The 16,409-nt window shown below is 35.5% G+C and overlaps 1 protein-coding gene across 2 annotated transcripts in view; it reads left to right on the top strand.

Annotated features, from left to right (window-relative positions):
• Positions 1–16,409, top strand: part of LOC126827959 (cell division cycle protein 123 homolog) — a 273,977-nt gene that overhangs the window by 50,822 nt on the left and 206,746 nt on the right. For both annotated transcript variants that reach the window (XM_056102465.1, XM_056102464.1), the window contains exon 2: positions 6,737–6,805. In XM_056102465.1, coding sequence (XP_055958440.1) covers positions 6,737–6,805 — 69 coding nt within the window. The remainder of the gene's footprint in view (positions 1–6,736; positions 6,806–16,409) is intronic.

Below are 16,409 nucleotides of genomic sequence, written 5' to 3'. Positions count from 1 at the left end.
ACCCTAAGGACGGCTAAGTTCGAATTTCGTGAAAATCGGCCCAAAACTGACAGACAAAACATGGGGATAGACATCAAGATCATCAAATTTGAGTCAATAGCTATGGACTTACTGTCATTTGGAGGTGTTAGCGGCCATTTTTGACATAATAGGCCAATATCAGTTTTAATGATCTTAATGTGTTCTTTGCCCCCCAAAACCAAGGGAAAGACACCAAGATCATCAAATTTGAGTTGATAGTTACTTATAGTTATGATCATTTTAAGACGTTTCGGTGGCCATCTTTGATGTCATCTTGAAAAAACACTTTTCCCGGGGGTCCTACTTTGGTAAAATTTTAGTATGTTATAAAGTACACTAAACCCTACCAGAATCAGTTGAGAAACCTTTTGTAGCAATTTTTGGGGGTCTGAGGGGGTATTTTCCATATATTGACCTGACTAGTATGTGTGTATGTATGTATGTGTGTGTGTCTGTGGGTCGCCTACAGGGCGCAATTCTTACTGGATTTTTTTCAAACTTTGTATACTTATTCCTTATACTCTAAGGATGATACCTATTGTTTTTGGTGCATGGATCGTCTTGAAAAATTTTCATATGAATTCCTTATACCCCAAAGATGATCCCTATTGTTTTTGGTGCATGCCCGACCCCTTGTGGCAGAGCCATACCCATTTCTTGTATCTACAGATTGCATTTCTTAATGTATTATCTTGAAACTTTGCATACTTATTCCTACTAAGTTCTATCCTAAGGAACATCCCTTTTGTTTGTGGTGAATGCCCAACCCCCAGGGGCAGAGCTACGCCCATTTTCTTTGTATGTGTCTGTGTGTCACTTAGAGCCTGCAATTCTTAATCGATCATCTTGAATTCTTGAAAACTTTTTTTTATACTTATTCCGTAGCCCCTAAGGCTGACCTCTATTATTTTTGATGCATGTCGACCCCCTGGAACAGAGTCACGTCCCATGTTTGTGTGTCTTGTGTTTCGCCTATGGGATGCAATTCTTAACAGATCCTTTTGAAACTTTGCATACCTATTCCTTATACCCTAAGAATGACCCTTATTGTTTGTTGGTGATTGCTCAACCCCCAGGGGCAGGGGCAGAGGCAGAGCCACATCGATTTTTTATACGCACACATTTCACACGCCCACATTGAAATGTGGACGTATATTGCCGTCGCCCCCGTCTGTCGGTCCGTCCGTCCGTCCATCGTCCACAATAGTGAGATGAAGAAGCCTATTTAATTTCAATAATTTCCGTTTATTACGTCTAGAGTTATGACCCTTGTTTCACATTATTGAACCTTGTGAACGCTCTAACGCCAAAAGTTATCACCCAATCTTTGTGAAATTTATATGCATTATTTAAATTAGTGAAACGAAGAAGCCTTTTGAATTTCAGCAATTTCCATTTATTATGTCTAGAGTTATGGCCCTTGTTTCACTTTATTAAACCTTGTGAACGCTCTAACGCCAAAAGTTATTACCTGATCTTTGTGAAATGTATATGCATGATTTAGATTAGTGAAACGAAGAAGTCTATTGAATTTAAGCAATTTCTGTTAATTACATCTAGAGTTATGGCCCTTGTTTCACTTTATTGAACCAAAAGTTATCACCCAATCTTTGTGAAATTTATATGCATGATTTAAATTAGTGAAACGAAGAAGTCTATTGAATTTCAGCAATTTCCGTCAATTACTTCTAGAGTTATGGCTCTTGTTTCACTTTGTTGCACCAGGGGAACGCTCTAACGCTCTGCCGATTTGTATGAAATTTACATGTGTCATTTAAATTAGTCAAGAGATGAATCCTATTGAATTTCAGCAATTTCCGTTTATTACTTCTAGAGTTATGGCCCTTGTTTCACTTTGTTGCACTTTGTGAAGGCTCTAACTTCTAAAGTTAACTGCCGATCTGTATGAAATTTATATGTGCCATTTAAATTAGTCAAGAGAAGAATCCTATTGAATTTCAGCAATTTCCATCAATTATTTCTACAGTTATGACCCTTGTTTCACTTTCACTGTAACCCAGGTATCGTTTAATCTTGTGTATCTAGCACTAATTTCTTTCACATACGTTTAATATCCAATCTTTGTTTAAAAATTTGTAAAAACTGTTTAAAATCACCATAAATCGTTTAATTTGTACTTCTGTCCAGTTTAAAGCTGACCATTCAATTTTGATAATGAGTGTCCAAGTGTTTAATTTCTCATTCATTGTTAAAAAATAAACAACCCAATTGATTAATGATGTATAATGATTAATTTTTGAACAGTGATCAGGAAATTAAATACTTGTAAATTGGACACTCATTATCAAAATTAATCAGTCAGCTTTAAACTGGACACATGTACAAATTAGATGATTTTGGGTGATTATTTAATAATTTTTACGAATTTTTAAACAAAGATTTGATATTAAACGAATGTGAAAGGAATTAGTGCTAGATACAACCTATCTTTCTTTGTGTCTCTGTGTGTTGCCTACAGGCCACGATTCTTAATGGATCCGCTTTGAACTTGGGGATATGTATTTCTTATAGCCTAAGGATGACAACTGCATGCCCCAATGCAGGCTGCAATTCTGAATGGTATATGTATTCGTTATAGCCTAAGGGCGTTAACAATTGATTTTGGTGAATGCCCTGACCTCCAGGGGAAGAGCCAAGCCCAATTTTTTCCTCTAGCGCCTGAAGGCAACTATTGATGTTGGTGCACGACTTCTCCTCCACCCTCCACGCCTGCCCTTTTGGCGGTGCCATACCCACTTTTTGTGGATATTTTGTTTGTAAATGATATACAGGTTGCAAATTATTAACAGATATGGATCTAATTCAGAATGGGGGGGTTGGATGGCTGAATGGTTAGAATGCGCGCGCTGTATCAGAAAGTCTGTCATTGAGTCGATTGGCGTGGTTTCGAATCTCCTTTTGTACGTGGCAAGGAGTAGGGTCGCCTGTCCAACCTCGTGGGTTTTCTCCGGGGCCTCCGGTTTCCTCCCACTGCTAAAGACCCCTACGCGCAAGCAAATTATGTAAATAAAATTAAACCATATGTTAGTCCCGAAATGACCTAGTTTGTGTCGAGTGGACGTTAAACCCCATTTCTCTCTCTCTCTCCAATTCAGAATGATCCAGCATAGGGTTGTACCTATGTATATTGGTCCATGTCCAACCCCCAGGGGCAGAGCCATGCCCAATTTTTGTGTTTATCTTCAGGCTGGAATTCTAAATGGTTATTCTTGTAACTTGGCATATTTATTTATACTTTAAGGATAGCAACTATTTATTTTGGCGCATGTCCCAACCACCAGGGATGTGGATCACACCCACTTTTTTATACGCCCACATTTTCATGTGGACATATATTGTCGTCACCCCTGTCCGTCCGTCCACAATTGTTTGTAAACACTCTAGAGGTCACAATTTTTATCCGATTTCAATGAAACTTGGAATATTGGTTTATCACCCTAAGATCTCGGTTCCTTTTGATGTTGGCATGTATCAGACTGTAACTTCATGGATTATGGCACCTGATTGTACGAAAAACCACATTTTTAGCTTGTGAACACTGTAGAGGTCACAACTTTTATTCGATTTGGTTTAACTTGAAATATATGTTTATAACCCACAGATCTCGGTTCCTTTCAATATTCGCGCATATCGGACCATAATTTCGTGAATTATGGCCACTGATTGTATGAAAAATCGCGTTTTTAGATTATGGATCCTATAAAGGTCACAATTTTTATCCGATTTAAAAAACGTTTGAATATATCACCGTTACACCTTAAGGATGGTTCAGTTCGAATTTCGTAAAAATTGGACTGAAACTGACGGACAAACTGGCTGCCCCTTGTTCGCAAATAGTGTCAAAATATTGTGTATCAGGATTGTGGACCCTCTGGAGGTCACAATTTTCTTCTGATTTTGATGAAACTTGAAATGCATGTTTATAACCCAAATATCTTGGTTCCTGTTGATTTCCGTACATATTGAATCGTAACTTCCTGAATTATGGCCCCTGATTGTATGAAAAATTGCCTTTTTAGCTTGTGGGTCCCTCTAAAGGTCACAATTATTATCCGATTTAAAAAAACGTTTGAATAAATAACCGTTACACCTAAGGATGGTTGAGTTCAAATTTCGTAAAGAGCGGACCGAAACTGATGGACAAAATGGCCGCCCCTCATTCGCATATAGTGTCAAAATATTGTGTATCAGGGTTGTTGACCCTCTGGAGGTCACAATTTTCATCTGTGGGTCCCTCTAGAGGTCACGATTATTATCCGATTTAAAAAAACGTTCGAATATATCACCGTTACACCGTAATTTTGTCTGAGTTTGAATTTCATGAAAATATGACCAAAACTGCAGGACAAAATGGCCGCCCTTCATACGCAAATAGTGTAAACATCTGGTATATCAAAGTGGTGGACCCTCTACAGGCCACAATTTTGATCTGAATTTGATGAAACTTGAAATGCATGTTTATAACCCAAAGACCTTGGTTCCTTTCAATATTCGCGCATATCGGATCGTAACTTCCTGAATTATGGCCTCTGATTGTACGAAAAATTGCGTTTTTAGCTTGTGTTCTCTCTAGAGGTCACAATTATTATCCGATTTAACAAAACGTTCAAATATATCACCGTTACACTGTAATGTTTGTTGAGTTCGAATTTCGTGAAAATCGGGCCAAAACTGCCGGACTAAATGGCTGCCCCTCGTACGCAAATAGTGTAAACATCTGGTAAATCAATGTTGTGGATCCTCTAGAGGTCACAATTTTTTCCGATTTTAAAAACCGTTTAGACACATTACCATTCCACCATAATGAAGGTTGAATTCGAATTTCGGGAAAATCGAAATGAAACTGCCTGATAAAATGGACGCTCTTTGTACGCAAATCGTCAAGAGGTCACAATTTTTATCCGATTTTGATGAAACTTAAAGTAGCTAAGTCTCTAACTCAATATCATCCAAAATCTTCAACATTGAAAACATGATTTATTTGTCAAATTAAATCAACATTCATGTTGTCATCTTACCGGAAAAAGATGGGCTTTTGATATCCAATATTTAAGACAAAATAAATATTTTACCATTGGTACTCGAAGGGTGTACCATAATGCACTTCAGTCCCAGTTGTATCAAGAGACTCGATGGACGAGGCTAGACACATTGCACCAAATCAAACGGCGTATGTAGACAGGAATAACCAGACGCTAGAAATTTTCACTTGCTTGAGACTGCTGGCTTATTTCGCCGAAGATAACTGATTTGAAATTGGAGTAAAAACGGAAACCATTGAATGTAAATCAGTTTATATACAGTCATACTACATTATTATATGCGCTGCGACCCACTTTTGTCAATTTCTAGGTCCCAAATGTTAGCGATTTAGCTCCTTTAAAACATATCTTTATATATCCCAAAGATCTCAGTCCCTTTTGATATTTGCACATTTCAGGCCATAACTTTCTGGATTATTGCCCCTGATTGTACAAAAAATCACGTTTGTTTTTAGCTTGTTCTCTATCCATCTCTTGCAAAATGTGGGCGTATCCTGCCTGGAGCCGCTGGTTGTTAGTTTTTATGGGTCAATACTCTACAGGTTGTAATAATTAAAGTGCGCATAAGATGGGCTTGGGAACTTTTCGATACGTGTAGCCAATGGTTACTATATCAACTTTACGGCAAGTTCACACCAATTTGATTGAAATTTATACAGTTATCCTCACTCAAAGTCGTAAAAATAGACCTTCTGTAAAAACGACTTTGCCAATTATCGAAAACACTCTTAATCCCCTCTGACGCCAGTGACGTCACAGTGACCGAATGCATATTCGGAATATTTATTCCTGATTTACCTATACACAGCTGGCGTGTGTATTCATTAACGCCTGACTGATTCCTTAACCACCCTAATTAAATAAAACAATTGACTATGGTATAATTTGTTTTGTAATTCATTTTAATTTAAGATCCAATTTAGAATTTGTTTCATAATGTACGGTCACTCTCGTTTCTCACGACAGCAATTTTAATACCCTCTAACATCGTGTGCAGTCCAATCGATTCGAGATACATTTTAGTCAAAAGAGTATTGTGGTTCTAATTTCCCCCGAGTAAAAGAGTACAGGAGTAAAAAGATGTGGTCATGCAAAATGTGTCATAAAAGTCAAACATGATTGAAAAGCGATTTGTCGATTTGTAAATGACGATCCGTTATCATCGTAAGGTGGATTTGACTTCATTATTCTGAAATAGACCGTAAAATTGAAATACGAAAAAATATCTCAATATACGTTAGAATTAATAGTAACCATCTAAATGGAATAACAGACAGATTGAGAAGGTTCATCTAACTATCTTTGTCAGTAATATCTGTCATTAATTAATCAATCCGACTAAAGTTATCCGGACTTGGGGTCATAAATTAATTTACATCTCGGTGTTAGCAGTGATTGTTAGTGGGATTAAGAATGCTGATTAGGTAATTATCTTTTTTACACCGGCCAGATCAAAGACATCACTCTAGGTGGAACGTGTGCAGTAGTACCCACGAATGAACTAATGGTAGAATCGTACACACACATATTAATTGTATAAAATAATTCAGTTTTACCCAACAGTTGTTTATAATTATTATATACCCAATAATTATTGCTCACCGGTGTTTTTGTAATCAAGTAGCCTCGAATTATTTGTTATTATTTTTCAGCTTGGTAATACCACTACCAAGTGAATTTATTGAATACTTGAATTCTGAAGGTGTAGCTCTTCCGGATAGGTAAGTAAAACTACTGATACCACTAATTTTGAGGATATTGTATATATTTGTATATTTAATAAAACATGGAAGGAGAGTTAAAGAGGCATCACCTGGAAGTGTTTTTAAATTTGTTATTAAAGAGCACATAAAATAACCAAACAAAATGATATGTTCTTAAAGCTAGTATTAACTATTCACACTTTATAACAATTCCATATTAATGTGATTAAGATTATTCAATGTATTGCCATGTTACATGTCAGATAATCTAAAACACTTTTCAATTTTTTTATTTCAACCTTATTCCGTTTGATTGGCGCGTGACGTCACAGGGACTACACATTGACTGTCTAATTAACATACTGACTGAACTAATCATTACCTAAGCTACAAATATGCAAACACTAACTGTATATAAGGCAGCAGCATTGTTAGGAGTGGACTTTTCACGTTTTGAATTGTTATAGATTTCAAACTTGATACTGAAAAATTTTACAGTGAAGTTTGAAATGCTGCGTTATCTTTGTGTTATTCAAGCAAAGGTAAGTAAAACCACTGATACCACTAATTTTGAGGATATTGTTATTTGTATATTTAATAAAACATGGAAGGAGAGTTAAAGAGGCATCACCTGGAAATGTTTTTATTTTTTTTTTATTAAAGAGCACATAAAATGATATATGTACTTAAAGCTAGTGTTAACTATATACACTTTATAACAATTCCATATCAATCTAATTAAAATTATTCAATGTATTGTCAGACGATCTAAAACACTTTTCAATTTTTTGATTTCAACCGTATTACGTTTGATTGGCGCTTGACATCACAGCGACTACACATTGACGGTCCAATTAACATACTGACTGAACAAATCATTACCTAAGCTACAAATATGCAAACACTATATAAGGCCGAAGCATTGTTAGGAGCGAACTTTTCACGTCTTGAATTGTAATAGATTTGGACAATTGGAATTTGACACTTTAAGCTAGTCTTAATACTTTTTCCCAACCTATCATATTAGATACGTAAGTTAATATAGAATGAATCAAGCTGCAATGGAATTCAACCCATTTTGTTTTCAAAAACGTGTCCTTTTTGCAGCTTTCCTAGTCCAATATCCCATCGTATGTCAGATAAACCTTATTTTCTAGTGCCGAACAAAGTTATCGAGGGACATTGAAATGGCGTCCGCTCGCCACAATTTGTTTGTGAACACTCTACAAGTCACAATTCTTATCAGATTTTGCTGAAACTTGAAATATAGGTTTATCTTCAAAAGATCTCGGTTCCTGTCGATATTGGCATGTATCAGATCCAAACTTCATGGATTAATGCCCCAGATTGTACAAAAAAATCACGTTTTTAGTTTATGGACATGCTAGAGGTCACAATTTTTATCCGATTTAGATGAAACTTAAAATGTATATTTATAACCCAAAGATCTTGGCTCCTTTCGATATTCGAGCATATTGGACTGCTGCGTCCTGGATTATGACCCCTAACTGTACGAAAAATCGTGTTTTTAGCTTGTGGTCCCCCTAGAGGTCACAATTTTTATCAGATTGAAAAAAATGTTCGCATATATCACTGATAATGATCAGAAAAAATTAAACACAGCAGAAAGTCTGTGGATTCATAGACTTGATTCAATTTAAATGAGTTAAATACAGGGGGTTTCAAAATCATTCATAATCATGCATAATTTTTCTTACTTGTAAAACTTTACCTTTATTATAAGCGAACCTTTCATGTTATCACAGAGTAAAAATAACCAGAGTGGTAACTCGCATTACGGCCCATAGAAACACAGCGACGTGCAATGCATCTTGGGAATTGTCTGTAATAAACACACACTAAAGTTCGCTCAACAAGGCTACGATATCTATATCGATGAACTAAATCTCTTTAATTTCGTAGTTTTATAGTATTTTCGGTAACAAAACTACTGAGAATTATCATATGTTAGTTGTGTGTGTTTTTCGGGAATTTATAAAACATGATTCTTATTTTTAAAACATGCATGGATAAAGCGTGGTACGGCCCGGAATGAAGTGAGAGACGGCGTTTGTGACGGTTTACGAATTGGTCTGTTAGACCGTAAATTATTGTCGATTTTAAAAAGTTTTTATTAACTTTAAAACTAATCCACCAAATACTTGTTGTTTTGATTCCTAGATTTGAAATGTAATTTCCATACACCTTAAAATGGACCATTTGAAAACGTCAAAGTGCCACGCCCTTTTTTGGATAAGGCCTATTTTACTCAACATCAACATGATTTACCTTTGTCTTCTAGAGCTTATTACTGTGTGGTTCTCTTATTTATGTTATGTTAATAAAGTAAGCTTTCATTAAAATATAAAAAATAATTTAAGAATATTAAAATTGAATTTCAAATAGGCATATAAATAACGTTTTCCAATTTGAGCCGTTGGTTGTTTTCCAAGATAAAATACCTTTGGCTCCAACGTTGACTCATTGTGTGCTTTTATGATTTTTGTTCTATGAATTAATTTAGGCTTTCATTTTGAAAAAATAAAATAATTAACGATATTAAAATTCTATTTTAAATAGGCCTTTAACATTTTTCAATAAACATTATTTGAGTTTATTGGTTTCTCTCTTTTTACAAACACGTATAAACCATAACAACTTGAGAATGAATACTTTGCATATTGCTCTGGGTGTCATGTAATGTTTTGACGGCCTTTATAGGCCCCCTAATACTATGAAATTATCCATTTTACACTACTGCACAAGAATATATTAAATTATTATAAATCTGAAGTTTGCTCTAGATATCCATGACATTAGGTCTGATCTGTGTTCAGAGTTACCTTTATTTTTATGATTTTTTTGTCAACTGATTATTTAAAAATAGAAAATTTAGTTTATACTGTGTAGGCTACTATTATGGAATTATCTGCCATGCAAACTGAAGTTAACCATACAACATACTATTACTAGATAATCACAGAGTAAATTAAAATTATTTTGAATTACTGAATTGTTTAAAACTAGGGATAGTGCTTCAGTAAATATTTTATTGGTCAGATTAAGGCCTACCAGTAAAAGGGGAAATGTGATTTTGAAAAGCATAATTTATGGTTTCATTGAAGGTTTTGATTGTACATAGTATATATATTTCGTTCCTTAGAAATATACTAATTGTTATCCATAGAACTGTTGTGTTTATTTTAATGTGTTCAATTACTAAATGCCATTCAAAAAGTATATCAGACATCAATATGGAGATGAGGCAGTGCGACACATCAATCAGATCAGTAAGTTGGAATGTAAATATATATACAAGTGTGTAACAGTTTAACATTCGCCGGTTAAATCATCATCAGCATACAGGATTCTACTTAAGGCAAGTACATGTTTAGTACGAGAATGAATACAACATTACAGAAATGAAAAACACCGCCGATTTGCAAAATCAGAGATAGAGCGTCAGAAATTACAAGATACCCTATCAGATGAAGATTACAGTTCCCTCCGAAATATACAGACCAAATCCAACCTCAAAATTGATGAAGAAATTAAAACCAGATAAACAAAGAAATACCAGCTCCAATGCAAGAGATGAATTTCTCTCCAAAACCGTCATCAACCTCAGCAACCGCCCACTCACAGATGAACAGATGAACCTACTCTCCAGGGGTCTAAAGTATGCACCAACCACTAAACCACGGAATCATGATGAGTACATAGTGAACATAGAAAAGGGCATCCTCGGTTACCCAGTGTACTCATTCCGTTCTACTCCACTATACCCTGGGTTAATCTATGGGGGAGACACGTTTTCAAGTTATCCGCCCTTGATGATTGTGCTATTTTTATCGACCAATCCCATAAATTGTTATTTGAAAAGGAAGTTGGTAAAGGGAAGTAACTCTCATCGGACAATGTTAGGAGTTGGCTTATTCTAAATGTGTAATTATTAACAACCAATTAAATATTATGTTAATGAAGACCAGCCGTTTATATAATAATGTAGGGTCATTAGTTTTATTTAGAATCGTTCGTTCGTTCCCGGAATTTTATGTCCTCGTGATATTGTAGACAAGTTATTGTGAATCAAATTGCCAAGTATAAGTTCAATAATAATAAACATAACAGAATGACATATTTCAGACAAAGAACGAATAGTAATAATAATTACAAAAGTCAAACATATAGATGTTATACATATTTGAAATCAACAACACATACTACAGATTTTGATAATACAATTAAATACAAATAGATTACTAGAATTGCACGCAATGCTGAAGGCTTTCACCGTCGCCAAGGCGTCACACGATCGCCAGATATATGACAAAAGACTAACCCCGCCACTCCCCCCACCTCCCGAAAAAACCCACACTCTAGCATAACTCAGATATTGACCCCTAAACATGCTCCAACTCGTTAAAATACGCTCTTTTCAATTTTCGATCTCTTTTTTAGGCTACCCATGACAATTAGAAAAATTGTACAAGGGTTTCACACAATACACTACCCAGTAGAATCTCGATTAAGCAAGTTTGAAAAAAAATCATTGGCGGCTTTTCTGAGATACATGGGTTTAAACTTGATCGAAATCGTAAATAACCTTACTTTTCCAAGTCCCATAAATTTTTTAGTTGGCAATAAAATCTTGTTGCTATAGCACCATCTCGTAGATAATCTACGTGGCTATCATACGAAATAATACTTTAAGTACTCGGTAAACAATCAATTGATACATCGCATGTGGCGCACAGTCACCCATTTTTCAGAATTTTGTCAAATTTTGAATACCTTTCTTGACCACTTCCTGTGATGAGAGGATTTTCATTTATAGTTCATGGACTGGTTTGGTCCGTCGACTTCATATACCCGACGTTTCAGAAATATCGTAGGTGTCTTAGGTGTTCGTATCTCTCTAACTATGGTAATTATATAACTGTTAAATTAAACAATGGATAACTCCTACGTCTTAAAATGATTTATATAATTAGTAAATGATTATTATTATCTAATGATTGTTGTTTTGTGACATATATAGTATAACCAATATATACATTATACTTTTATAATCAATATGATACTGTGCATTAGTCGTGTTTATGTTGTTATGATTTGAATTTCTTCATGCAATATTTGTAAATCGCCAGTAGGAATAAATGTCACTTATATAGATACGTTATGCTGGCTGGAATTTGCAAGGTAGGCTATAACCTTTGGGCCTGCGTTGAATCATACGGTCTGTCATTGAGTCAACTGGCTGGGTTTCGATTCCCCGGTTGAACGTGACAAGGAGTATGTCGCCTGTCTAAACTCGTGTGTTTTCTCCGGGTCCTCCGGTTTCCTCCGACTGCTAAAGACCCCTACGCGGAAGCGAATTGTTGAAATAAAAAAAAAATAAATCATATGTTAGTCCCGAAATGACCTCTAAACATGCTCGTACAGCGGCGCTAGTCTTCTTTTATAAAAAATTCCATCCGCCAAGGGATCTTTTACAGTCACACCAATGTGTAAACGGGACTTCGGAATCGCGTTCATGTCAGCTACTCAAATATGTACCTGGTTCAAAAATTGATTGAATATTCAATGAAACATCGCCAATTTTCTGGTTTCGTGCATGTTAAAGATTTGACATCACTAATACTACCCCTGACATTTCAAAAACTGATACAGTGGTTTCACAAAACAGAGTACCCATTAGCGTCTCGATTGAGAAAGTTTTTAAAAAATCGTTGGGGGACTTTCCGAGAAACATGCGTCCAAAGTTGCTCGAAATCGTAAAAATCGTTACTTTTCAAAGTCACATAACTTTTTAAATTTTGGATAGAAACATGCCGCTTTAGTACCATCCGATAGACAATTCAATTGGCTATTAAACGATATAAAACTTTAACTAATCGACAAGAACACAATTGATACATCGCATTTTCCGCACAGGCACCCATTTTTCACAATTTTATCGAAGTTTGGATACCTTTCTTGACTACTTCCGGTGATTAGGGGATTTTCATTTATAGTTCATGGACTGGTCTGGTCCTTCGACTTCATATTCCTGAAGTTTCAGAAAAATCGTTGGAGCCATTTTAAAAAAATAAAAACTCTATGATTTGACCAAAAATGCGAAAAAAAGTGAAAAATCAAAGTCAACATTTCAGAACAAAACTTATATTGTTGGAATCGGATTGATGTCAGCTATTCAAATATATAACTGAAATTTAAAAATTCCCAAAAATAAAAATTTTAGAAAATTTAGAAAATTTTCCATTTTTCACCAAAAGAATTAGAGCGACAAAATTTCTAAATTCCACAGTTTTGAATTGCTATCTGCTTGGAAATGTCTCCAGCTATCCAAAAATGTAAATATCTGAAGAATCCATTGAGAATTAAGAGAATAATGGCCGATTTTCAATTTTCGTGCACGTTAAAGATTTGACGCATTTCCGCTATGCGCACAAATTTCGAAATAGCTTTAAGCAGGAGCTGCACACCACTTTTAAGACAGAAAATCAAATTTCAAACCTCTATCTCTTATAGTTGCTGAGATCTAGCTTCCCCCAATAAAAAAAAAAATAATAATAACTAGAATTGCGCGCAATGCCGAAGGCTTTCACGGTCGCAAAGGCGTCACACGATCGCCAGATATATGACAAAAGACTATCCCCACCACTCCCCCCCCCCCCAAAAAAAAAACACACTCTAGCATAACTCAGATATTGACCCCTAAACATGCCCCAACACGTAAAAATACGCTGTTTTCAATTTTCGGTCTCTTTTTTCGGCTATCCATGAAAATTAGAAAAATTGTACAAGGGTTTCACACAATACACTACCCAGTAGAATCTCGATTGAGCAAGTTTGAAAGAAGTCATTGGCGGCTTTTCCGAGAAAAGTAATTATATAACTGTTAAATTAAACAACGGATAACTCTACCTCTTAAAATGATTTATATAATTAGTAAATAACTATTATTATCTAATGATTGTTGTTTTGTGACATATATAGTGTAACCAATATATACATTGTACTTTTATAATCAATATGATACTGTGCATTAGTCGTGTTTCTGTTCTTATGAATTTAATTTCTTCATGCAATATTTGTAAATCGCCAGTAGGAATAAATTTCTCTTATATAGATACATTATGCTGGCTGGAAATTACACGGTAGGCTAGCCTTGGGGACTGTTTGTAAATCGCCAGTAGGAATAAATGTTTCTTATATAGATTCATTATGCTGGCTGGAATTTGCACGGTAGGCTAGCCTTTGGGACTGCGCTGTATCATACGGCCTGTCATTGAGCCAACTGGCGGGGTTTCCATTTCCCGGTTGTACGTGTCAAGGAGTAGGGTCGCCTGTCCAACCTCGTGGTTTTTCTCCGGGTCCTCAGGTTTCCTCCCACTGCTAATGACCCCTACGCACAAGCGAATTATTGAAATAAAAAATAATGAACCGTATGTTAGTCCCGAAATGACCTCTAAACATGCTCGTACAGCGGCGCTAGTCTTCTTTTATAGGGAATTCCTAACGCCAAGGGATCTTTTACGGCCACACCATTGTGTACACGGGACTTCGGAATCGCGTTCATGTCAGCTACTCAAATATGTAACTGGTTCAAAAATTGATTGAATATTCAATGAAATATCGCCAATTTTCTGGTTTCGTGCACGTTAAAGATTTGACGTCACTAATAAAATTTTAATATTAATTACAGATAGAGTCCATGCTCAAACAGCGTCACGCCTTTTATCACAGGTACAATATTCGATACTACTGTACGATACTACTGCAACTGCTTAACAAATTGGACTTTCTTATAAACAGCGCGAGCCGTCGATTTCTATCCAGATGATTACCGGTATAAGATAATTTTGACAAAGAAGCAACAATATTAATTCAAAGACTAATTACTACACAAAGCTATAAACTATTTCTGTTACAGGGTCACTATACCCATATTTTGGATAGAAGAAAACACTCATAGTTGAAATAATTTTAGTTCAAATATCATCACTGATAAAAGCACTCTTGAATTGGCTCTATACGTTGACAAAACGTACAGATTGTATCCCCTCTTATGTTTCGCTTAACAATGAAAGGTGCCGTGTTCAATTTTCGATCCCTTTGTTCTGCTACTCCTGAAATTTGGAACTGTTGTACAATGGTTTTATATATAACACTACTGATAGGCCTCTCTGTAGAAGAAGTTCCCAAAAAATATTATGTTGACTTTTCGAGAAATAGGCCTCTAAAAATGCCCCAAATCGTAAAAATACGACATTTTCGATCTCTTTTTTCGGCTACCCCTGACATTTCAAAAACTGATACAGTGGTTTCACAAAACAGAGCACCCATTAGCCTCTCGATTGAGAAATTTTTTAAAAAATCGTTGGGAGACTTTCCGAGAAACATGCGTCCAAAGTTGCTCGAAATCGTAAAAAACGTTACTTTTCAAAGTCACATAACTTTTTAAATTTTTGATAGAAACATGCCGCTTTAGTACCATCCGATAGACAATTCAATTGGCTATTAAACGATATAAATCTTTAACTATAGACATGAACACAATTGATACATCGCATTTTCTGCACAGGCACCCATTTTTCACAATTTTGTCAAAGTTTGGATAAATGTCTTGACTACTTCCGGTGATTAGAGGATTTTCATTTATAGTTCATGAACTAGTTTGGACCTTCGACTTCATATTCTATAAATTTTAGAAAAATCGTTGGAGCCGTTTTAAAAAAATAAAAACTCTACGATTTGACCAAAATGCGAAAAAAAGTGAAAAATCAAAGTCAACATTTCAGAACAAAACTTATATTGTTGGAATCGGATTGATGTCAGCTATCCAAAAATATAACTGAAATTTCAAAATTCCCAAAAATAAAAAAAATAGAAAATTTTAAAAAATTTTCCATTTTTCACCAAAAAAATGAGAGCTACAAAGTTTCTAAATTCCACAGTTTTGAACTGCTATCGGTTAAGAAATGTCTCCAGCTATCCAAAAATGTAAATATCTAAAGAATCCATTGAGAATTAAGAGAATAAGAGCCGATTTTCAATTTCCGTGCACGTTAAAGATTTGACGCATTTCCGCTATGCGCACAAATTTCATTTTACATTTAAGCACTAGCCACCACCCATTTTTACGGGAGAAAACCAAACTTCAGACCTCTATCTCTTATAGTTCCTGAGATATAGCTTCCCCCCCCAAAAAAATAATAAGAATAATAATACCTAGTAAAAACAATAGTCTTTCACCGAAGGTGAAAGCCTAACTAGACTTGCTTGCAAGACTGAAGGCTTTCACCGTGCCAAGGCGTCACACGATCGCCAGATGCATGACAAAAGACTTTCCTCACCACTCCCCCACACCCCACCCCCAAAAAAACAACCCAATACACTAACATAACTCAGATATTGACACGTTCTTTGTATTCGCATTGCGATAGAAAAGGTAATTGAAAAATAGTGTTGAACAATTCACATCATGATAATCCTAGATCGGTAGAATCGAACAGACGCCGCCAATCCAAATATACTATTCAAAAAAAGTAGGGGATATTTGATTTTGGGGGCATAATACTAAAATATGCAAATGACTACGAAAAAAGTCACTATA

The sequence above is a fragment of the Patella vulgata genome, chromosome 7 (genome assembly GCF_932274485.2).
Source record: "Patella vulgata chromosome 7, xgPatVulg1.2, whole genome shotgun sequence".
In the NCBI taxonomy this organism is placed as follows: domain Eukaryota; kingdom Metazoa; phylum Mollusca; class Gastropoda; family Patellidae; genus Patella; species Patella vulgata.
The sequence above is the reverse complement of the archived record's forward strand: the minus strand, read 5'-3'. Positions and strand labels throughout refer to the sequence as shown.